The sequence below is a fragment of the Prionailurus viverrinus genome, chromosome X, assembly GCF_022837055.1.
Source record: "Prionailurus viverrinus isolate Anna chromosome X, UM_Priviv_1.0, whole genome shotgun sequence".
Taxonomy (NCBI): Eukaryota; Metazoa; Chordata; class Mammalia; order Carnivora; family Felidae; genus Prionailurus; species Prionailurus viverrinus.
The window spans coordinates 108,139,355-108,164,768 of NC_062579.1; the positions used below are offsets into that span (position 1 = coordinate 108,139,355).

Consider the following 25,414-nt stretch of genomic DNA (forward strand, 5'->3'; position numbering starts at 1 on the left):
TAACAAGCCTGATTCTATAGTTACATCCGAATTGTGGTCTCTGCTGCATCTATTATATTTGCATTCATATTCCTGGTAGCTATGAATATAAATCCTTTATTATAAAGCATTTTATCTGAAGACATCTCAGTGTGTCAAGTGTTGAGGGCTCCAACTTGTAACCTAATTTTTTGTCATCAAGGTAATGTAAAGATGTCAAATCTTTACATTGTTAAAAGTCATCCAGTGGGTCAAGAACTCAGCAACGATCACCAACAACTACCAAGCTGAAGACATTTATATGTATGGAATAGAATGTATTTACTTCTTGGGTTAGTATAATTTAAAATATTGAGGGCCACCTGGGTGGCTCAGTTCGTTAACCATCCGATTCTTGATATCGGCTCAGGTTGTGATCTCATGGTAGCAGGATCGAGCCCCGCATGGGGCTCTGCACTGAGCCCGGAGCGTGCTCAGGATTCTCTCTCTCCATCTCTTTCTGTCCCTGACTCACTCGCGCTCTGTCTCTCAAAATTAAATAAGACAGACATTTGTTTTTAAAAAAATTATTTTATTTTAATGTTTATTTACTTTTGAGAGAGTGTGTGTGTGTGTGTGCGCGCACGCGCGCGCGCACAAGCGGAGGAGGGGCAGAGAGAGGAGGACAGATAATCCAAAACGGGCTCTGTGCTGACAGCAGACAGCCCGACGTAGGGCTCAAACTCACAGACCGTGAGATCGGGCCCTGAGCTGAAGTTGGACACTGAACTGACTGAACCACCCAGGCACCTCAATAAAATAAACATTAAAAAAATTGATCTTGAATCACACTAACAAAAAATGTAGCTAAAATGTAAGTGCTATGAGGCAGGTACAAGGAAGATACTGGGTATAAAACGGTAACATGGCTGTATCTTAAAAACAGTTTCTGAGACCAAAAAGAAGAAGAAAGAAAAAAGAGAATTATAACAGATTACAATTTATGCAAATTAAACTAGATGCGCACAGAACATCGACACACATTTAACAAAAACACGCAAACTGAAGGATATACATCAAATAAATGAGAATGGTTGCTACAGGGGTAGAGAGGAAATTAAGTGTGGAGAATAGGGAACGACGGAAGGCATGAAAGAATGAACGAACAAAAAAACAAGGCCTTCCAGCATGGTGCGGTGATTAACAGCATGGACTCTGGAACCATCTACCTGGGTTTGAACCCGTGCTGCGCCGCTTACTAGCTATGCGCCCTTGACCAAATCAGTGGCCTCTCTGGAACTTGGCTTTCCCACCTTCAAAATGGGGCTCACCATAGTTCCTACTTCATCTAAAGTTGCCATCTGGGTTCAATGAGTTAACAGTGCCATTTATAAACACTTAGATCAGCTTCTAGCAAAAAGTAAGCGCTCCATGCAGGGTTATTAAATTAAAAAACAAATTAGGTGATGATAATAAATGCAGGAACTGAGGAATCTGAAGAACTCGAACCTCTCCGTCTGGCTGTGACCTGAGGGCCTTTCCTTTGTACAGAAGCGGCCGGCTTAAAATATAGCATGCAATTGTTAAGCCACGGGATTCTAGCTTGACAGGATGAACTCAAGACAACGGTCCGGGAAAGTGACATGGACAGAACCAGGAGCCAGGCGAGGGGTAGTGAGAAGGAGAGCCCCGCCCGCCAGGCAAAGATGACCTTTTCCTTTTCCTTTTTTTTTTTCGTAGGAAGTGTATTCTGGTTTTTTTTAATTAAAAATTTGTTTAAAGTCACGATCTCACAGTTCGTAGGTTTGAGCCCCACGCCGGGCTCTGTGCTGACAGTGCGGAGCCTGCTTGCGACTCTCTCTCTCTCCCTGCCCCTCCCCGATTTGTGCTTTCTCTCTCTCTCTCTCCAAATAAATAAACAGACATTAAAAGAAAGAAAGAAAGAAAGAAAGAAAGAAAGAAAGAAAGAGAAAAAAACTAGCCCAATTTCCATCTTTGTCTGTCAGTGCGATCACCATTTTCCTGGTACTCCTGGCCTAAACCTTTGCAGGCAGCGCTGAATAATCTTTTTTATTAAAAATATTAGACATTATCGGGAAACCAAAGGAAAAGGAGACTGATTTTTTTTTTCCCTTCAGATGTCAGGTATTATTTCTTTCCTGTATCTAGTAAGTCACCAAGCCCGTCGGTCTCCTTCCACTGAAATGTTTCTTGCATCTAGCCGACCCTGTTTCCATGGTAACCATTATAGTTTGAATTCTCATGACTTGGTTCCCGCATACCAGTCCCTCCTCACTCTAATGTACTTCAGAAACATTCTGTTGCCCACCACAGTGACAAATTCAAGTTAAAAAAAAAAAATCGATACAAATCAGAAATACAACATTAGGTACTGGCTAGGTCACTCTACAAATAAAAAGCTAACCAAACGCATTTGGGTCCAAGACGCCTATGGAGAGAAAGTCTCATCCCCAGAAATAGGCACAGAGACAGCAAGAGATCTAAACGCCGGCTGAGGTCAACCATAAAACCTTGGTGCTCAATCGATGTTTGTTGGAGACATAAAAGAACAACGGAGACCTGGGGGACGTGGAGGCGGGCTGCTGATGTCAAAAGGGCAACTCGGTGCATCTGCTGTAAAAGCAGCCGGAGTTCAGGAAACTTGTGGCGCTGCTGAGGGTTCAGAGCAAAGCAGGGGAAACTCGACAGTAGGAAGAGGCCCGAATCGGGTCGTAACTCTGGGTAGGAACTTTGTTACCAACAGCCTGGGACTGTCGGCCTTGTGGGGAGAATCAAAAGCAGGGCCTGCTTATCTGGGAGACTCCAGACACAAAACACCTCGGGACACACCGCTTATCCTCTGTCCCTGCTGCTGAAAACGTCGTCAATTTTCAAATGGCTGACAACGAGGAAAGAACATGCTCATAAAAAATGACTCAAGTCAGGGTGGTTGGGGAGGCGAGGCAATAGTTTTCTCCATGTTCCAGTCTTCCCATAACAAATGTTATATTGCCTCTACAATTTTTTTTGAGATTTTATTTTTAAGTAATCTCTACACCCAACGTGGGGCTCGCACGTACAACCCCGAGGTCAAGAGTCACATGCCCCACCGTCTGAGCCAGCCAGGCGCCCCTGCTTGTACAATTTAAAACTTGAGGGGCGCCTGGGTGGCTCAGTTACATGACCAAGACGGTGCTGACAGCTCAGAGCCTGGAGCCTGCTTCAAATTCTGTGTCCCCCTCTCTCTCTCTTGCCCCTCCTCCGCTCATGCTCGCTTGCTCTCTCTCTCTGCCTCAAAAATAAGTAAACATTAGAAACAATTAAAAAAAAAACCCTCTACTTAAGATTTTGAGGGTTGGGGGAGGACAAAACAGGCAAAGGGAGTTCAAGGGTACAAATTGCTAGTCAGAAAATAAGTAAGTCCTAGAGATGTCATGTACAGCCTGGTGACTGTGGTTAATACTCTATTGCACACGTGAAAGTTGCTAAGACAGAAGATGTTAAAAGTTCTTACCATAAGAAAAAACTTACAACGGTGTGGTAATGGATGTTACCTAGGTTTATCGCGATCATTTTGCAACATACACAAATATCACATCATTGTGTTTTACACCCGAAGCCGATATAATGTTATACGTCAATAACGCCTCAGTAGAAAGATTTCATTTAAAAAAAAAAAGGGATGTGAGGGACACCTGGGGTAGCTCACTTGGTCGAGCGTCTGACTCTTGATTTTGGCTCGGGTCATGATCCCAGGGTTGCGGGATCAAGCCCCATGTTTGTGGGATCGAGCCCCATGTTGGGCTCCACACTGAGCGTGGGAGCCTGCTTGAGATTCTCTCTCCCTCTCCCTGTCTCTCTGTTCCCCTCCCCTGCTCGCATTCACGCTCAAATAAAAAACAATAAATCAATCCATAAGTAAGTAGATAAATAAATAAAGGGATACGCATGTATAAAACCCACTCATTTCACTTGAAAAGGTGCACAAGCTTTTTTACATATGAAATAATATGACGTTACACAATTTAAATTGTCTTACTTTCAAACAGTGCTTAAAGCTGTACGATGGGTATCTATCAGACCCTTCTCCGCTTTCAACGCGCCTCTTACAAAAGACAATGGCTTTTTCATACAAGAACAGATGCCGCTGCATTGGTTTGAATCTAGCAAAATCCTTCATTTTTGTAGCACCTTTCTTGTGTCCAGTCCAAACACTGAATGCTCCCTGCATTACCATCTTGCCCAGTTCATTTAAGTTTCCCTATGAAGGAAAATCAACACTCATCAGTACAAGGTGGAGCTACATTCGGGCCTCTGACGTCAACGTCGTACTGTGTAGGTCGAGCTACTAAATTCCTGCAACACAATTTGTACGGTCTTTAAAATTTCATTCATCACAACTTTACATGAAAACGCGCCATGTGTCACACGGGTACATAATTAGGGCGGGGACAAGAGACAGAAGACAGCTCCTTTTCCCTGGCTTCCTGTCTCCATGTGGATGTATTTAGGGTAGGCCCCCACCCCCCACCCCACCCCCCACCCATCTTCTCCTCAGTCCTGATTGGTGATTGACATCTACCGGTCCTGGGATCCCCACTAGGCAGAGCTAAGTCTAAAGACTTGATTTTTCTTCCGTATCTATCTGGGACTATGCGAGCAGCAGTTCCGGGACAATACATCTCCTTAGAAGACCGAAACATTCCTTCAAACAAGATCTCCCGTTCTTCGGCTCTTTTTTATTTCTCAGTTGGTTCCAGGTGGCAACGAAGAAAGAGATCTTAACTTGCTTACCCACAAAACTGTGACAATCATTACAATTTACTTACAATATAGCCATTTATTGCGATCTGATGCATGGAGTCATTAACTGACTTCAGTAAATCCAGCATCGTGTCCAGAGCCTCCTTTAATTGTTCAATCCCTTGGCAGCCGTTGCTATATTTCAGCAGCTCCTGTGATTAGAAGTCAAAAATTAATATTGGGCAGATATTAATAGCAGGAGAAAATGAATACATTTCTGGCTAACATGCTTTCAAGGAGGAGTCCACAGATAATGTCATTTTGTGAGTAACACCTTTCATTTGCTATCCATCCCATTAGTACTATATTTTAAAAACTGTGTCAAAATTTGGGAAGAAATGGAATAGTGACTAAACGGCATCGAGTCAAGGGCACTCGCCGCTCTTGAAGCTGCAGAAAAACAGCTATTAGGACCCACTAGAGATTTATGTTTAAAGTAATCACACTTTTCTGGCCTTCGACATACAACAATTTGTGTTATTCATTTTGCCTCGACCACAGAACACCGTGAAAACATACTGTCAAATAAGCTCGGTGCTTACACTTAACACAACATTTTTGTAACCTGAATTTCAACGTGACACGAGGGGTGAGCCTCCTCCAATTTTCATCAAGAAGGCTGCTACGAAATACAGTCTCAAACTCTAAGAAATGTGTGTTTAGTTCTTCTCAACCATAGTAAAAAGATTGGGGCGCCTGGGTGGCTCAGTCAGTTAAGCGTCCAACTTCGGCTCAGGTCACCATCTCGCGGTCCGTGAGTTCAAGCCCCGCGTGGGGCTCTGTGCCGACAGCTCAGAGCCTGGAGCCTGCTTCGGATTCTGTCTCCCTCTCTCTCTCTCTGCCTCTCCCCTGCTCGCTTGCTCTTGTGGTCGCTCGCACTCTCTCTCGAAAATAAACATTAGAGGCACCTGGATGGCTCAGTCAGTTAAGTATCCAACCCTTGATCTCGATTTGGGTCATGATCTCAGAGTTCATGGGTTTAAGCCCCGCATGGGGCTCTGAGCTGACAGCTCAGAGCCTGGAGCCTGCTTCACATTTTTTGTCTCCCTCTCTCTCTGCCCCTCCCCCGCTCATGCTCTGTCTGTCTCTTTCTCTCTCTCTCTCAAATAAATAAACATTAAAAACTGTTTTTAAATAGTAAAAGTTCGGCATTACACATACATCAACGTAACTGGTATGGATAATTAACTCACTATAAAGACTCCAGACAGCCTCAGATTACATCTATGCGTCGGGCACTTTAAGGGCCACAGTGAACCCAGGCCCTGAGCCTACCTATTCCTGGTGCTTCCTAGTCACCTGCTTCCTTTTTAATGGCTTTGATACATTTGACCCACAGAAGGAAGGAAGGAAGGAAGGAAGGAAGGAAAGGGAAGGAAAGGGAAGAAAGGAAGGAAGAAAGAAAGAAAAAGAAAGAAAGAAAGAAAGAAAGAAAGAAAGAAAGAAAGGCTTTATGTAATTACCTTTAACAGTAACTGATACTTAGTGATTCGTTGCACGGGTTTGAGTAAATAGGAATCCAGACCAAGCCTGTGTTTTAATTTTCTTTGACATTCCTGTCATTAAAATATAATTATCAATGAATTTAAGACATGCACCCATGAAAATACCAAGCATTCACTGATTAGACCCAATGCATGCAGGTTTCTTACATCTCAAGGGAAATTTACCAGGAAAACCACTGTTACATATGGTGTGGAAATTATAAGCAGCGGTATACACAAAAAAACCACTGTAAATGTTGCCTTAAGGATTTGAGAGGTATAAAATGCCAAGATTTCAAATACTAATAAGTTTTTACATAAAATTTGCATTGATGTGGAATGCCTAAAAGATGAGAAAGCAATGAATGACCATAGATGAACATGATTAAACATGAAACATGACTAAAAAATGTACGTAAGAAAATTTTTAAAGGGCTCAGCTGCACAGGTCAAGGCCAAGAAAAGAAACAGGTTGTACTGAATATAAATCAAACTGGGTATGAGGAGAGGTTTTTTTGAACACCACAAGAAAAATGGAGACCTCATCAACTGGTGCTATATTTCATCTGATTATTGGCTCACTGCCACTATAAATATGAGGGTCATGCCTTTGGGTCCTGGGAACATTGTAGGGTCCCTAACTAGGGCGAGATGGGGCTGATTTGGATGAAATGTACATGTAAGCAGTACAGAACACAGAGAGAGTAGGAGAGGCTATATACGTGTAAGATCTGGGACCTGCCTCTGAATATAGATAAAAACCAATATACAATCTAATTCACACAGTTAGCAGCTTATGGTTAAAGATGATGGACCGATACATGCATTTAGCTCCCCTTACTCATGAAACCCAACTGAAATGATTAAAAAAGTAATTTTTACAAGGCAAAACCCAAAGTTACAAAGATGGGAGAGGAAAAACACATCAACCAAATATGGAAACTGAACGCCAAAGTGATAACGTTAGACAACTGTGCACGCTAGAGAAACGTGACTCTCAAGTTGGCAGAGTTTTTGGAAAAGCCAAGGAACAAGTCAGTTTATGTTATAGAACACCTTCCCCCCGCTTCCACAAAGACTCCAGAATTACAGACATCAAGGACCTCTGAAAGGGGGGAAATGAAGGTCAGGTTTCAAAAAATGTGGTTGTTGAAAGTCTGCTTAAGAAGTAAGTAGAGGGGCACCCGGGTGGCTCAGTCGGTTAAGCGTCCGACGCCTGATTTCTGCTCGGGTCATGATCTCACAGTTCGTGGGTTTGAGCCCTGCATCAGGCTGTGCACTGACAGTGCGGCTCCTGCTGGGGTTCTCTCTTTACCCGTCCCCTGCTTGCTCGTACTCTCTCAAAAATCAATAAACTTTAAAAAAAAAAAAAGTACATCGAGATACTGGGGTGCCTTAGTGACTCAGTCAGCTAAGCGTCCAAGCCTTGATTTGGGGCTCAGGTCATGACCCCAGATTCATGGGATCAAGCCCGGCATTGGGCTCTAGGCCAAGCATGGAGTCTCCTTAAGATTCTCTCTCACCTTCTACCCCTCCCGCTGCTCGCACATGCTCTAAAAAAAAAAAAACCAAATAAATAAATAGATAAATCTATACCTTTAAAAAAAAAAAAATAGACACTAACACACATTGGTGCGAGTGTGCAGTGATCAGGACATCACACACTGCTGGCCGCGATGTAAAATGGTGCAGCAACTTGGGAAAACAATCCAACAGTTCTTCAAAAAGCTAGAGAGAGTTACCAAATGACCCAGCAATTTCATACCCAGGTACATGGCCAAGAGAAATGAAAACATATGTCCACAGAAAAACTTGTACATAAGAGGTGGAAAAGAACCAAATTACCATCAACTGATGAATGGGTACACTGAATGTGGAATACCCAGATAGTGGAAAGAAGAACTCATATCTGCCACCACATGGATGAACCCTGAAAACATCATGCCAAGTGAAATCAGCAAAACACAAAAGATCACATATTTTATGATTCCATTTATATGAAATGTTTAGAACAGGCAAATCTAGAAAGACAGAAAGTAGCTTACCAATCACAGAAGGCTGTTGGATGGGGGGGCGGGCAGGGAACGGGAGGTAATTACTAAAAAGGTATGGGGGGGGGTTGTTTTTTTTTGTTTTTGGAGTCATGAAATTGTTCTTAAACTGATTGTAGCGATGGTTGCCCAACACTGTGGACACAGTAAAACTACTTAATTACACATTTGAAAAGGCTGAATTTTATGGAACTTTAATTACATCTCAATAAAGTGGTTACCCCCAAAATTAAATGAGCAGAAAAGTTAAAAAAAAAAAAAAAAAGGGAGAGAAGGCTCAGAGAACCATGCCACCTTGCACAACTAGGTGGATGCCTGTCCCTTCACATAGCAGGAGAATGGATGTTTACCTGACAAAAGTAAAATGGAAGGCCTATGAACTAGGGAATATCTGATCCAGTTGAAGACAGAGTACCATATTGAAAGCAAAGAGATTACTTGACTATTTATGTACCAAATTAAATACTCTCAGCATTTTCACCTAAGGTGGCTACCAGAATACTGGCAACCAGATCCTTATTCACCAGGTAGTAGACTTAGGAATCTAACCAGCTTGAGAAAGATACAGGTGTGGGGATCCCCTCAAGGAAACACCTTGACACAAATCACTCAATAGTGAGGACCATGGTCAATAAATCCACATATGTGCAGGAAAATTCCAGCGAGCTTTGCATTCTAGTGCTTACTCTCAAGGTAAGTGGCCAAACAAGTGTCACCAGACATTTGTGGGAAGTATCGAATATGAGTGACAGGAACAAAACGAAGAAAAAGAAAAAACAAAAGCAATCTGAAGACAGCAGAAATTATGCAAGGAGAAGAAAACTAGTTTTAAAAGGAAAATGTATTCTTATTACTCTCATAAAGATAAGTGAAGATACTGAATTCATGAAATGAAAACAGGGTTCTATTGAAAGGAACATTGAGGGAACAAAGAAGGGTAGAGGCTCTACAAAATTAAAAATATAATGGCAGACACAAAACTCTCAATAAAAGGACTGAAAGACAAATTCCAAAAAATAGAGCAAGACAGCCAGAAAATAAAAAGAAAAGATCAGAGAATTAGAGGAATGGTCGAGAATGTCCAACATCTGTACAACAAAAATTCCAGAAAGACAGAATGGAAAAATTGTGCAGAGAAAATCAAAGAAAAAAATCCAAGTAAATTTGGACAAGAGGCTCCAAATTCAAAGGGATCGCCACAAGACTAACATAATGGATGAAAATAGTGCCAATGTCATGGCACTATTTGTGAAATTTCAGAACTCCAAAGATACAAATGTTCCCATAAGCTTTCAGAGAGAAGACAAAAATAGGTTACACACAAAGGATGGAAAATCAAAATGGTGGGGCACCTGATAGCTCAGTCGGTTAAGCATCTGACTCTTGATTTCAGTTCAGGTCATGATATCATAGTCATGAGAGCGAGCTCTGCATGGGGCATGGAGCCCACTTAAGATTCTCTCTCTCCCTCTCCCTCTGCTGCTAGCCCACTTGTGCTCACTTGTGTGTGTGCATGCTCGCTCTCTCTCTCTCTCTCTCTCTCTCTCAAGAAAATAAATAAATAAAAATAGCATCAGATTTCTTAACAGCAACACTGGAAGCCAGAAAACAGTGTAGCAAATACCTTTAAAATTCTGAGGAAAATTATTTCTTACTTACTGGGTATAGACTTCTATACCCAGCCAAGCTAGCAATTAAGTGTTAGGGTAGATACACTCAAGACATTTGTAGACATGCAAGTTCTCAAAACTTTTACCTCCCAGTAGACATACAAGCTCTCAAAACTTTTACCTCCCAGGCACACTTTCTCAGTAAAACTGCTGGAGGATATGTTCTACAAAACAAGTGAGTGAAACAAGGAAAAAATATGGCACCTAGGAAACAGGAGAGCCTACGCAAGAGACCATGAACAGAATCCCAAAAGTTATATTCAACAAGATCCCAGGTTGACAGCTGTGCAACAGGTCTAGTGAGCCTTGATGAGCAGATCAAAAAAGTCCAGGAGAGATTAATTCAAAATGAAATTCAGAGAAAAAAGAATATGTTTAAATGTACTACGAAGAAATGTATGTAACTCTCTTAACTCAGAGAGTCTATGGGTAGGTAGAATAGGGAAAAGTATCTAAAAAATTAAGGAAGTAAAAAAGACAATTGCAGGGGGGAAAAAGGGATGGAAAAGCAACCATCTTATACTGGAGGATTCGTCTGAACATAGGAATTACCTAGTCTTACTAATTTACCACTGTATCTGTATAACTAAACTTATAACCATATTGGATGTTTTGGAGGAAAAGAAGTATGTGTATGTATCCGATGGTGAGGCAGGGGCAGTGAAAGAGGGCTAAAGTAGCGATATAAATGTTATTCGCCAACATGGAAGTAAATATCAAAGGAAGCGGCTGAAAGAACCGAAAGTGGTTGCCTCTGGGAAGCAGCATACAGATTTGTGCGCATGTGCGCACGCGTGTGCACGTGCACATTGTGTGGCAGGGTCAAATTGTTCTTTGAGCTATCTGTATTATATACAACTCACAGTAGGAATGGATTCATAAATAAGAACTATCCCAGTGTCTTCCGGAAAGAGTATATCCAATACCTGAATAATTACTATACCTGGAAAAAGGCGCATTCTGAATACTTCTTCCAAATTGCCTCTGATCTGGGTTTATTCTGACAGTATTTTGCATACATCTGAAAATCATCTTTCTGTGATAAAAAGCACATTCAAACATATTATCAATCTGTGAACATGTACTGTTCTTATCAAGAAAGGCTGAGCTAGAATGAGTAGAGCCAAGCATGACATGTAGCCTAAAGGGCCTGCCACACTGGCAGTAAGTCAGGATCCCTCTCTGGAATCCAAGAAAAACAGGCCCACCAGACTGGGCAGAGGAACACATAAGTATCTCAGTAATCTCACCACCTCCACTTACCAAGTTGGAGAGCTAGGGAAAAGCCTTCTCCGACTGAACTATACAAATAGATGAATTTGTTCACAGCTGTAAGCCAAGAGGGTACCAAGGAACACGCCGTCTCCATGTCACCAGCCTCTCAGTTCCCTAGTGAATGAACTTGTGGCTAACTTCCAAGTCCCTTGGCTTGTCACTGGGATATCATCATTGTACCATGACCCCGCTGGGTGTGTGACCATGCTATTCTCTCCCCCTGGAATCGTCTTTCCTGGACCCTCATCTAATGGGCTACCTCCTAGTCACTCTCTAACTCCCACCTCATGAGTCATCTCTTCTGGAAAGCCATCCTTTATAGCTCCAATCTATGTCAGATGCCCCTCTTCTTGGCTCTTACGGGATCTTTCGTATATCCCCGATATAGCACAACTCACACTGTATACAATGATTTTCCCCCTGTTCCACTCTGTGAATATAGTCTTGGTCAAATATAAAATCTCCAGCGAGCAGCACAGACATTAAGTACTATATGAGCCCGAAGGAAAAAGACTGGTGTTGCTTAGGGAAGTCAGGGAAGAATCTGGCTACCATTTAAATATGTTTAAAGTCCGAATATATTGAGAGAGGTAAGGACAAACAGTTTTTTCTTAACCATATCATATTCTGAGTCCATTAACGCTTTCTGGGATAAGACATCTCTTTGGAAGCTTTCAATGATCACCGTTATCAAATTGACTCTCAAATCAAGATGGAACTGATTTTTCAGGAAGAGGAGGAAGTAGATAAGTATATAAGCAGAGAATATGCTAAGGAAAATTCTAATGGAGGAGAGTATGATTACAAAGCTTGGGAAGTCCATTGTGCTAAGTATTCTCTTGGGATGTGGAGAAATGAGCCTCCCTGAATGATCTCATAGAATAAAAAGAACAGACAGCCCTCTGTTTCGCAAAGTCCCCATGATAGATGCCCTGGTGTCTGAAAGCCAGACTACGCTTGATTCTAAGACTTTACATGCATTAGAGGGGAATACCAAGGCATCTCTTAGGCTAAAAATTAACCAATCCAAGAATGGTTGAGCTAAGATGATTCCTACTCTCACATCTTCATAGCCAGGCTGGTCCCTGGACTCCTGGGATCACCCAGAGGTCAGTGGGCACAAGCTGAGCCATTGAAGCGTCTGATTCCGTCAGTCTGTGTAACAAAACTGGGTTTACCATTAAATACCTGCTGGAGTGATGGGTCTCCTCCCAAAACATAAAGACATAAAAAACAATACCTACTTTGTCTCTAAATCCGATCCTACACAACGAGCTGCTATTTTAGTGGCCCATATTTATATATTTTTAAATAATAATTAACAAACCCTTTCGAGGAAACAAGGTCCCACTCTCTCTGGAGCGTCAACGCAATTTTCCAGACTGCTCAAGAAAATGCTGTGAAAATGTCAGAGGAAAAAAAAAAAACACGATATAATTTTACATCAAATACAGTAAATTAGTCAACAGCCCTTTAAATAATACGATGCCAAAGAAACATTCAATTCGGCAATTACATACTCGTTATGGAATTCATAGATTTCTGCCATATTTCCAAAGAGGACATCCTTTTTATTTCTCAGGAGAGGTGGCATAAGATCAAACATCTCAGGATTATCCATCTCCGCTCTGTAGCCCTACCCAAAATAAATACATTTGTTCATTTAAAACACGTTCACCGTAATACTCGGTTGGGCCACCAAAGGGTATAGCTACAACAGAAATGTGTACAGCGAGACTCCTGGGTGAAAGCTGTTTGTCACTCCAACAATCAAATCTTCCAGTACCCGAAGTTACCCATTTACAAAAAACTGTCGTTTTCAGAAAGCCAGACAAGGAAATCATCATTGCCCGCTCAGTGCGTAGAACAAAGTGACTCTCTTGGCCTTCGGGGTAGCTGATGGTATAGGAAACAAACTAGAAATCAAGCAGGAAAAACTGTATTACAGGTCATTAAACCTCTCCTTAGGCTGCCAGTAAGTGTGTGGGTTTTTAGAGCAAATTAATATTATGACAGGTGTGTCAAATGAATGGTTTTCTTTTACCTTTAACTCTTTCCAGCACCGTTTCTACACAGCACAATTCTCACTACTGAGGGAGAACCCGAATACGCACATTTAACGCATGGGCAGCCTCAAACAATGGGAGAGACACCTACTGCTGGCACGTGACAAGGAAGGAAAGAGACAGAGAAGACTGTCCTCAGTACTTCCTAATGAATGTAGCAGGGAGAGCATTGGGGCGAAGGTGGGAAAATAGAATTTGAGTCACTTACCAACAAAACAGTAAACAGCTCGTGAACATAGACCCTCTCTGTCTGTATCAGCTCATTTAGGACGTGGCTAAAGCAAAAAGACAATATTTATCAGTTATTTTGTTGCCTTGGAATTATGATCTTTCAATCGTTATCATCATAAATTGTCTAAGGTAAAAATTGTTAACACCTAGGAACTACCAATGGTTTTGGCTTTGTCATCAAAATACGGAGTGAATCGGATAGTCTCTAGAATAAATATCACCCACAAGACGCTTTAAAATATATTGAAAACAGAAAATAAAATATATTGAAAACAGGGGCGGGCACCTGGGTGGCTCAGTTGGTTAAGCTTCCAACTTCAGCTCAAGTAATAATCTCATAGTTCGGGAGTTCGAGCCCCGCATCGGGCTCGGTGCTGACCGATCAGAGCCTGAAGCCTGCTTCGGATAGTCTCCCTCTCTCTCTGTCCGTCCGTCCGTCCGTCCCTCCCTCTCCCTCTCCCTCTCCCTCTCCCTCTCTCTCTCTCTCTCTCTCTCTCCCCCCCACACACAAATAAATAAACATTAAAAAAATTAAAGAATAAAAATAAAATATATTTAAAACAAAGGAAAGGGGACTCAGGACTTATTTTTCAAAATGAAAAAAAAAAAGCCCACTTTATTTCTATCTCACTAAGCTTAAGAATCAATTTATTAAAAACTCAAAAATCTATTCCTAAAACTTTGGTTTATTTTGTTGTGGGGGGTAGGGGAAAACACAGTTTCTCTTTCTCCCTCTCCAAAAACATAATGACATTAACATTTAATGTCCAATTTTCCCCTTTCCCAGTAATGTTCTGAAATTTTCCAAGACCTGAAATGGATTTATTTTACTGGTTTTCCTAAATATAGATCATATTTAAACCTTAGTAATTTTGATCTCTTTAAAATAAAATACATTCTTCTTCCAATGTGATTTCTAATTGACACTTTTTTTTTTAAGAGAGGGAGAGGGAGAGACAGACAGACAGACAGACAGACAGAGAATCCTAAGCAGGCTCTACGCTCAGCAAGGAGTCCAACACAGGGCTTGACCCCAAAACCCTGGGATCATGACCTGAGCCGAAATTAAGAGCTGGATGCTCAACTGACTGAGCCACCCAGGCAACTCAATACCATATTTAAAATCCATTTCCTGGGGCCCCTGGGTGGCTCAGTTGGTTGAGCGTCCAACTTCAGCTCAGGTCATGACCTCCTGGTCCGTAAGTTCAAGCCCCGCATCGGGCTCTGTACAGACAGCTCAGAGCCCGGAGCCTGCTTCAGAATCTGTGTCTCTGTCTCTCACTGCTCCTCCTCTGCTCATGCTTTGTCTCTCTCACTTTCTCTCTCAAAAATAAATAAACATTAACAAAATAAGACATAAATAATAAATAAAATTCATTTCCTCACTCTCCAATACAGGTAACACATTTAACTTCTACCTTTGCCTTTCTTTTATGTTTACATTTATAAGCATTATTTATCTGAATATGTATCGCCACACAACTCTAGGATATAAAATTTTAAAGGTGAATCTTCTTCTTTTGTTTTAATTTTTTTTTTAATTTTTTTTTCAACGTTTATTTATTTTTGGGACAGAGAGAGACAGAGCATGAACGGGGGAGGGGCAGAGAGAGAGGGAGACACAGAATCGGAAACAGGCTCCAGGCTCCGAGCCATCAGCCCAGAGCCCGACGCGGGGCTCGAACTCCCGGACCGCGAGATCGTGACCTGGCTGAAGTCGGACGCTTAACCGACTGCGCCACCCAGGCGCCCCTGTTTTAATTTTTTTAACGTTTATTTATTTTTGAGAGAGAGAGAGAGAGAGACAGAGCACAAGCTGGGGAGGGGCACAGAGAGGGCGAGACACGGAATCAGAAGCAGGCTCCAGGCTCTAAGCTGTCCGCACAGAGCCCGATGCGGGGCTCGAACTCACAAACTGCGAGATCGTGATCTGAGCCAAAGTCGGATGCTCCAACCCACTGAGCCGCCCAGGCACCCCCCCAAAAGGTGAATATTCTTATGTCTAAAATAGTAACGTTATAAAAGTGAGCACGCTATTTTTAACATCTCTAAAATAACACTGTATATCTAAATAATCCTTGTAGTTTTTGAAACAGCGACTGTCCCGTTCCCTGTCATCTCTTTTACAATAGAGGAGATGAAGAATCTAGAAAACTCTGGCTAATTTTCAAGTCACACAAACAGAGCACATTCGCCTTGACCACTGAATCAGAGATTCCTACTGGTAGATGCGTATAGAAGTGTATGTCAATAAAGAAACGATACTTCTGTAAAATATCCAAGCTATTGTCATTGTCCAGACTGGAGGATTGACGAGAATTTCTCTGCTCCCGACAATCATGCACCACTTCGATCTGAAATGATGAAAATAAGACTTAAATTAGCATCCATGTACGTATAGTTCCTCTTGAAGGAAATCTAGTTCAAACTAAGTTTTCTCTAGGTCCTAAATGTGTACATAACTTGAAAAATAACACTAGGATTTTTTTTTCAGATTTAAGATGCTAATTAGAATTTATTTTACACATTAATGTTTTATTTGGCACTTTGGGGAAGTGAGGTTAATTTATAAAACGTTGAATTTCCAGATAACTCAAGTTTATTTACTGAAGAAAAAACCCAGCTTTGTAACCTTAATGATTTTTAATGGAAGCCTTTCTAGGAAACATTACATGAATCCTGGAGTCCTTTAATCAAGGATACACAACATCATTGACTCTCTTTCCAATGATCCAGTGGTATCATCAGGAACATGAATGATGTGATAAAATCCAAGGATAACACTCTGGGGCTAATAACACGTGGGTAACTATTCTTTCTTAAAATGGCCGTAACTTGTTTATTTCTGTCTCTGCTCTCTGCCCCATGTCAGTTTTTGCTACAGGTGATTTCTCTGACCCTAAACGACGATCTTATTTCGAAGATTCTACAGTCCTTGAAGAATATCCGATGGAAAAAGAGACAATCTCTTTAACAAATGGCACTGGGAGAACTGGACAGCCACATGCAGAAGAATGAAACTAGACCACTGTCTTACACCATTCACAAAAATAAACTCAAAATGGATGAAGGACCTGAATGGGAGACAGGAAGCCATCAAAACCCTAGAGGAGAAAGCAGGAAAAAACCTCTCTGACCTCAGCCGCAGCAATTTCTTACATGAGACATCTCCAAAGGCAAGGGAATTAAAAGCAAAAATGAACTACTGGGACCTCCTCAAGATACAAAGCTTCTGCACTGCAAAGGAAACAATCCACAAAACTAAAAGGCAACTGACGGAATGGGAAAAGATATTTGCAAATGACATATCGGACAAAGGGCTAGTATCCAAAATCTATAAAGAGCTCACCAAACTCCACACCCGAAAAACAAATAATCCAGTGAAGAGATGGGCAGAAGACATGAATAGACACTTCTCTAAAGAAGACATCCAGATGGCCAACAGGCACATGAAAAGATGCTCTACGTCGCTCCTCATCAGGGAAATACAAATCAAAACCACACTGAGATACCACCTCACGCCAGTCAGAGTGGCTAAAATGAACACATCAGGAGACTCTAGATGCTGGCGAGGATGTGGAGAAATGGAAACCCTCTTGCCCTGTTGGTGGGAACGCAAACTGGGGCAGCCACTCTGGAAAACAGTGTGGAGGCTCCTCAAAAAATGAAAAACAGATCTACCCTATGACCCAGCAACAGCACTGCTAGGAATTTACACAAGAGATCCAGGAGTGCTGATGCAGAGGGGCACTTGGACCCCAATGTTTACAGCAGCACTTTCAACAATAGCCAAATATGGAAAGAGCCTAAATGTCCATCACCCGATGAATGGATAAAGAAATTGTGGTTTATATACACAATGGAGTACTACGTGGCAATGAGAAAGAAGGAAATCTGGCTTTTGTAGCAACGTGGATGGGACTGGAGAGTGTTACACTAGGGAAATAAGTCACACAGGGAAAGACAGATACCATATGTTTTCACTCTTATGTGGATCCTGAGAAACCTAACAGGAGACCATGGGCGAGGGGAAGGAAAAAAAAAAAAAAACATTAGAGAGGGAGGGAGGCAAACCACAGAAACTGAGAATAAACTGAGGGTTGATGGGGGCTGGGAGGAAGGGGAAAGTGGGTGATGGGCATGGTGGAGGGCACCTGTGGGGATGGGCACTGGGTGTTGTATGGAGACCAATTTGACAATAAACTTATTAAAAAAAATCAATAAAAGTAATGTTAGTTTCAAAAAAAAAAAAAAAAAAGACTCTACAGTCCTTGGACTGGCCCAGTGAGTCAACTACAGGAGCTCCGCGATGGCTATTTGTTCTTCAGAAGCATCAGAAGTATCTTCCAGGGATCCTGGCTGTACGGGACTTTTGAGCTTGCAAAAATCTCTGAACTCCACGTAAATGTAGCGCTAGAACCCAAAAATGAAGTACAAGATCTCGCGGCTAAAAAGCATTTCCACAAAATATGACAAATCCATGTGGAAAGGAACAAACACCTATCGACTACTCCCTATATATTCCTATCTATTGTGCATATATTGTATCCATTCCCCGCCCCCAGCAATTTACCAAGCTATGGCACACTTATCCTCATTTTATATACGGGAAAACTGAGGCTCAGGGGTATAGCAACAGGGCCAAGGTCACATACCTAATAAGTGATGAAAGAGTCAAGCCTGTGACGTGTCACCATTATACTCCCTCTTCAAGACTACGGTTTGATTTACTCTATCTGAATGTATTAACTGTTACCATTGTCATACACTGAGACTGAAAATACCATGTACGTCACTCATCAGATAGGTAAGCATCATTTACTCCTAACAGGTTTCTGTTCCAAGGTTGGAAAGTTTTGAAACGTAACTTTATACCTTTAAATGCCTAAGGATTGTGCAAAATGGCTAGAATTGGAAGAAGGTGTGCCTTCTGGAACTGGGTCCACCAGCTAGAAATCTCACCAAGAAAATGTACAGAGCCACGGCCTATTTACTCCCTGAGATATGCAAATAAAAAGATCCACATAGAGGAATGTTAAGGTGTCACGAGAGGAACGTGGAACCGTAAGACACGTAAGATGAGGGAATTTGGCATTCAGTCCGTTTCTCTCTTGAAAACACAAGCCGTGACCACACAACGCGATAGCCAGGCATGGTATATCAGTATAGGCCATTCGCTAGCCTAATAATGGCGTTGGACACTTCGAACACTACCGTATGCCACGCATCATTGGAAATACTTCCCAAATATTATCTCATTTTTACACTAACTCTATGATGAGGGTGTTCTATTATCCCCATTTTATAGATAAGGAAACGGGAGTGCGAGAGCATTTACCCGAGGTCATACAGCCAGTGATTGTCGGAGTTGGGATGAAAACCCAGGTAGTCTCTACAATTGCTCAATAATCCGTATCACTGCTATACTGCCTCTCGGAGATAGATGTTCTTGTCCTTACTGACCATCAAGAAGACACAAGGAAAATGTAGGGCCCTACAGTTATGACGAAGCTACTCTCTGCAGGTACCAGAATATCATGGGTAACTGAGAAGGAATCTCGTCTCTATCAAGAAACGAACAGATGTGTGTTTTTTGAGCCCCGAGTATGGACCGTTAGAACCTGTCCTCTGTCCGTGTTCCCTACTTATGGGAATGTAATCAATTATGAAAGAAATCTTTTGTAGAAAGGTGCAATACTTATTTAAGTTTATTGAAGTGGCGTGCGGGAAAGAAAAGCTGGGACTTATAGATGCTTTACAGAAACTAGTTCTGAACTTGAGCCAAGACTTAAGAAACCGCTCATACATCTGGGGATATGTCAGTACCGCAATTAGACACAATGCATCAGTAGCCGCTTTTTCTTTTAGATTAAAGAGGCTTTTGAGCACACAATATTGGTTTAGTGGATTAAAAATATGGTTTGAGCCTCCACACCGATTCTGCAACTACAGCAATAAAGCCAATGGTGAATTAATTAATGATATTTACTTTTAAGTTGCTCTGATTTTGTCTCCAACTCTTCTTCCCTGGTAGAAAAATATGAAAGAAGAATTTCAGACCAGAATGAAAATCAACACTTTTAATTAAAATACACGAATGTTTATTCAGCAATTAGAGACATGGGACTATTCCAACTTATTTATACGAGTACTTTTAAATCACGCTACACGAAACAGTTGACTGGTCAGATTTATCTGTAGGATTTCGACTTCTTCTTCAGCATCATCTTGCTATGTGTTCACCCATTCTCTGACTCATCAAGCATTCCCCTGATTGCCAAGTGACCACGAAGAGTTAGTGACATTTATTTGGCACTTACTGCATGCCAGGTACTGTTCTAAGCCCTACACGGCCATTTTGTTCTTTAATCCTCCAATCGACCCTACCCGAAAGGGACGATTTCTATCCCCACTTTGTAGATAAGTATGGTTAGTGTCTTGTCCAGGAAGCAGAGGCGGTATTCAAATGTGCATAGTCCGCTGTCAGAATATATGTTTCTAACAGCTACATAAAACAACAATTCTGAAGCACGGTAAGATGCTAAAACAACACAACTTTGTCAAAATCCGAGCTTTAATCTTTCTGCTCTTCCTGTTTAATCTCTCCTCTGTCCTCTTTTTAAACACGTTGAAAGGAAAGTCATCTGTATTTTTTTTTAAGTTCATTTCTTCGTTTTTAGTAATCTCTACACCCACCGTGGGGCTCAAACTTATGAGCAGAGATCAAGGGTCGTATGCTCTTCCGACTGAGCCAGCCAGGCTCCCCCCTCCTTTTCTTTCTGTTCTGTTTATGATGGGTAAGCCCCTATATTATTAAGCAAGGAGTCCAAACGTCCCTACAAAGCCCAGGGCATGGTCCAAGTGCAAGACTAGGTTGTTATTTGCAGCTAAAAAGGCTGCCACCCACACAGGCTTCATGGATCTCTTCTCTCTATGGAATATACTTTTTGTCCTTTCCTCCTCGGCAGAAACCACTGCAAGGCAACCTCGGGGAAAGGCCGTGCTGTTTTGTTCTCCAAATTTTATACTTCGCTTTCATTATTTAAAAATATATTTTAGGGGCGCCTGGCTGGCTCAGCTAGTAGAGCATGTGACTTGTGATCTCATGGTTGTGTGTTCAAGCCCCATGTTGAGCAGGGAGCCTACTTAAAATATATACAGATGTAGAATGACTGTGCTGTATGCCTGAAACTAAAGTAGCATTGTGTGTCAACTATACTCAAATAAAAAAAATTTTTTTTAATATGTATTTTTTATATACAAGTTTTACATTCATAGCATCAGCTATATCAATATATAAGTTAGACGTAGTGGCACTTACCACATAAAATCAATTTCTCCATGAACACTGATGTCTACCATTTAAAAGACACCTGATCCACAGAGATCCGAACTTATTTATAAAGGTAACTTAGGGAGCCTCTCTAATTAGCTTTACTAATTGATTCCTTGCAACTGCACTAAGAGATGAAAAACGAATATACACAAAACTCATGAGGAATGCATCCTTTTTTTCTGAAAAGCAACGTAGACAAGTTCATTCTCGCAACAACGTAAACGTACGGTAATACCTTGGCTCGCGAGCATGATTCGTTCCAGAAACACGCTTGTCACCCAAAGCATTCATCTATCAGAGCGAATGTTAAGAACCACTGGCTCAGCTGTCACGCCGCGGTCGGCATCACGTACTCCTCGTAACGGAGGACATCGCTCGTGCACGAAGGCAAAATTTACGGGAAATGTTTGCTCGTCCGGCAGAACACTCGCGGACTAAGTCACTCGCGATCCGAGGTTTTACTGTATCCCTAAAATTATGGAGCACCTAGGGTACGTGCTAGGTTCTGTGTTTGGTGCTGGGGATGCAAACGTGAACTGAGCACCGTCCCTGTCCTTACAGAGTTTACAGGCTGACAAGAGAGACCGAAAAGAGGCAATTACACAAAAGCCGTGAAGACCCAAAGTGGGGGGTTGTTAGCCCACAGCATGAACACCTAAGCGAACTGGGCGTGGGGCAGGGGGGGTGGGGGGGGGGAAGAGAGGCAGGAAAGAAAAGCTTACCTGAAGAGAATGGACTAGAGACAGGAAATTGGCTGGAAGAAGAGGAGCTAGCAAACGGGAAAGGGAGAGGGAAGGGACTAGCATCCCAGAGAGAGAAGAGTATTGTAAAATCCAACAGGCAAGACAGGTAGGGGCATCTGGGGAGGCAGGGAGACAGCTGTGGTTGTCAAGGCAACAGATGTTAGCTGGGATTAAGGACGCGGCAGTGAGGGCTAACAGTGGGGTTGGGAAGAAGGTTTGCATGTGGAATCTGACTTGCCTATAGGAAATTCAAGGAGGCGAATTGTAAATGCCACGTCCGAAGCGTGTAGACTAGAGCTACAGGTTTTGCAGCTCAAACCACATGTCACCCCTCACAATGTTCTTCGATAACTTGTACCCTTTGTAGTAAACCGTTAATTCAACAAACACTTATCGCATCCTGCTAGGTGCCAGCACTGCGCTAGGTATGGGATCCTGTCTGACGCAAATTAATAAAAATAAACAAAATCAAACCCCCCCCCCAAAAAAAACCAGTTTGACGCACTGTATGCAAAACGAACACAACTTGATTGGACCAAATCTTGTATGTTTGGCGTAGCAATGCCTGCAACGTAAATAATGCTTTGATTTCATTTCGAAACCATGATAAATAATGGGTAAAATCACTTATCCATCCATATCGTTTATTCGGTAAGCTGCCTTCTTCCTCATAAATACATGAGGCAGTCTTAAGTTGAAGCCGATCTAAGCTGCTCCCAACAGATAGCTGTACTGCGGATGACACCCGAGTCGCTAAAATGAAAGAAACCTTGATTTAACATCGCCGATTGGTTTCCCTGGTTTCTTTTTACGAGCGGTCATTCGATGAAATGGGAGTTTAGAGGCATCATCTACTTTTCATACAGTCGTTTTCCCAGGTAAGTTGAACGCAAAGAGAATAACGGATGCGTGTTATGAAAAACGGGAGAAAGTTAATTGCCGGCAACATTCAAGAATAAATTGCTGCTGGCTTTAGACGTCAAACTGGTTTTTCACGTGTGCACAAACTCAGAAAATGGACCGAAGTAATAAAGATGAGTACCTTTTGAAAAAAGTTTACATGCTTGAAAGAAAGAGTATCCAACGCCCACTGCAGGACAAAAAAAAAAAAAAAAAAAAAAAAAAGTGTAATGGCATTAAATGAGACTATCAGAAAGAAAAAATAAATAAAACAGAATGGAAGAGATTGTCTCGTTGCAACCCTTTGAAGGCAGCAGGCGTTATTGTTCCTGTTTTACATACAAGGAAACTGAGGCTGAAGAACATGCAGCGAACAGCCCGAGGTCACACAGCCAGGAAACAGAGCCCGAAGTCTAACTGAGGTCTGTCTTCTGCTAAGGAATATCAACGTATTCTATTTTTATTCTCCTAGCGGTAGATGCTTATGCCCTTATTGGTTTTTGGGTTTTTTTTTTTTTTTTTGGTTTTTTGGTTTTGTTCTGTTTTTTTTTTTGCCCAGTATCTTCTTAGTCGACATTATTCATTTGTGAGTATATTTTTATATTTAATAACCATGAGCTACACAGCTTTCATCATCTTAGCTTAGTTACATGCCTACATCACCTCTTTCTCAGATGATCCATGCTGGGACTGCCCTGGGTTTTTATACTCCTTCAAGCTTTCTCTGCATTTCAAAGCATTTCGTACATATATTAATGAAATCTGTGATCCTCTCAGATTGGACAGACCGAATTTAGTCCCATGTTCACCCATTCAACTAACTTAGGGCCCCAAAGGCCAAATTATTCTCCCCAGAGGTCGCGCAAGGGCAGCTTTGGGCAATCGAATCATCTCACGTCCAGATTAGTTCAACACCACCGTCACGATAATTATTTTATCCCACAGAATGCGGAAGGGAAATGGGTATTACATGGTTAAAACTCGTCTACAAATATTAAAACAAGAGAACGGACTCTAACAGTTCGTTTCTAGCAGAATCATTCTATTTATCTGCACTTCCTTAGAAAAGGCAATCCATTCTGTAATCTGAGCCATTCACTTACTAGAAGCGAATAAGAACCAAGTAATAGTTTATCCATTTAAGTAGTAAATATGTGTGAGCGCGTGCACACGCTTGCGTGTGTAGACCAGATCCATATCCTTTCCTCCACCTGCTCAAGAAAGGGGTGAGTTTGGGGCGCCTGGGTGGCGCAGTCGGTGAAGCGTCCGACTTCGGCTCAGGTCACGATCTCGCGGTCCGTGAGTTCGAGCCCCGCGTCGGGCTCTGGGCTGACGGCTCGGAGCCTGGAGCCTGTTTCCGATTCTGTGTCTCCCTCTCTCTCTGCCCCTCCCCCGTTCATGCTCTGTCTCTCTCTGTCCCCAAAATAAATAAACGTTGGAAAAAAAGAAAGGGGTGAGTTTGATGCTGGTAAAACGTTCATGCTCATTGCAAGGTTGGACTATTCAGTCCACATTTTCATCAGTCCTTACTACGCTGTATTCCTATGCTTTACTGTCGTATGATCCTCTCAGCCGTGACTCCTGCCCTGTGCAACAGAGTTTAAACGTGACCAAAGATGCTTACATAAAATCTCCATCTATCAGGATTGAAGAACAAACTCAGTGTTTACATCAAGAGTAACAAACGACAGCAGGAAAGGAAGAGACTAAAAGAAGTGAATGCAAGATACTTTACCATGTTTCGGTGACAAAAAGGGTACTCCGGATCTGATCAAACTGTCAGAAGCAGGTACCACAAACTGGATTGGCTTCACACGCTTGTCCGTCAGGTTCCTGAACCCAGCTTGTTGGTTCTCAAATATACTCCGAATGTTTTCAAGCTTGAGTTGCACTGTCTGCATTTGCACCTACAGGTCGCGTAAGAATTCTATGAAGTGTTTTCTGAACTGGGCTCATTACAAATCTTATTACATTTCTCAGACTCAGTCAAAAAATTAATTTAGAGTTTAAAATGTAACTAGAAAAAATGAGGAAAGTAACAGAAAACAGATGAATGCAATGTCTTCACATGGTTATAAAACCCAAAGCTCTCAACCAAAACAACTTGAAAAAGCAATTTACTGGGGCTCCTGGGTGGCTCAGTCGGTTAAACACCCGACTCTTGATCTCAGCTCAGGTCCTGATCTCATGGTTCGTGAGTTCGAGTTGGCAGCACGGAGCCTGCTTGGGATTCTCTCTCTCTGTTTCTCTCTCTGCCCCTCCCCCGCTCTCTCTCTCAAAATAAGTAAACAAACTTTAAAAAATTATTTAAAAAAAGAGTATAATAAAACAAAGAAATTTATCAAGCAGTCATGAAATCGGTCACTGTATAAAGTGCTTTACCCTTCACGGCTGGAACAAAGCAACGGCTGGAAAAGAAGGCATGTTTAAGCACAACAAAGCCACCAAGGTAAGCACTGTCCTAGAAGTTTGTTATGTTGTAGCCCGTGGGACATTCTATAGCTCTCTGTGTTGTAAAAAGCTCCTCCTTGACTCTCCTCGATGATCTGAGGCAGTTAGTTTCGCTTGGTGGCTTCCAGAGAAATCACTCGGTTATTGCTATAGGCACGTTTCTGATTTTCTGGGGCATCCCCTAAGATGTGCAGCGAAGCACGGTTTTAGATAGTGTTCCAATTAAGAGTCAACTACGCAGGGGCGCCGGGGTGGCTCAGTTAGGCGTCCGACTCTTGATCTCAGCTCAGGTCGTAATCTCACAGCTCGTGAGATCGAGTCCTACGCTGGGCTCTGCGCTGACGGCACGGAGCCTGCTTGGGATTTCTCTCCCTCTTTCTCTGCCCCTCTCCTGCTCGTGCTCACTTGCTATCTCTCAAAAGTAAATAGTTAAGCTTTAAGAAGTT

General features: G+C 42.1%; 1 protein-coding gene across 2 annotated transcripts in view; it reads right to left on the minus strand.

Annotated features, from left to right (window-relative positions):
• MCF2 (MCF.2 cell line derived transforming sequence) overlaps positions 1 to 25,414 on the minus strand; it is a 110,006-nt gene that overhangs the window by 20,191 nt on the left and 64,401 nt on the right. Inside the window, exons 13-23 of one of the 2 annotated variants that reach the window (XM_047844952.1) lie at positions 24,253 to 24,424; positions 22,660 to 22,707; positions 19,528 to 19,565; positions 15,804 to 15,892; positions 13,516 to 13,582; positions 12,762 to 12,877; positions 12,569 to 12,638; positions 10,910 to 11,002; positions 6,225 to 6,317; positions 4,788 to 4,913; positions 3,998 to 4,219 (exon numbers count right to left, since the gene is read on the minus strand). In XM_047844952.1, coding sequence (XP_047700908.1) covers positions 3,998 to 4,219; positions 4,788 to 4,913; positions 6,225 to 6,317; positions 10,910 to 11,002; positions 12,569 to 12,638; positions 12,762 to 12,877; positions 13,516 to 13,582; positions 15,804 to 15,892; positions 19,528 to 19,565; positions 22,660 to 22,707; positions 24,253 to 24,424 — 1,134 coding nt within the window. The remainder of the gene's footprint in view (positions 1 to 3,997; positions 4,220 to 4,787; positions 4,914 to 6,224; positions 6,318 to 10,909; positions 11,003 to 12,568; positions 12,639 to 12,761; positions 12,878 to 13,515; positions 13,583 to 15,803; positions 15,893 to 19,527; positions 19,566 to 22,659; positions 22,708 to 24,252; positions 24,425 to 25,414) is intronic. The other variant, XM_047844953.1, reaches the window with a different exon arrangement.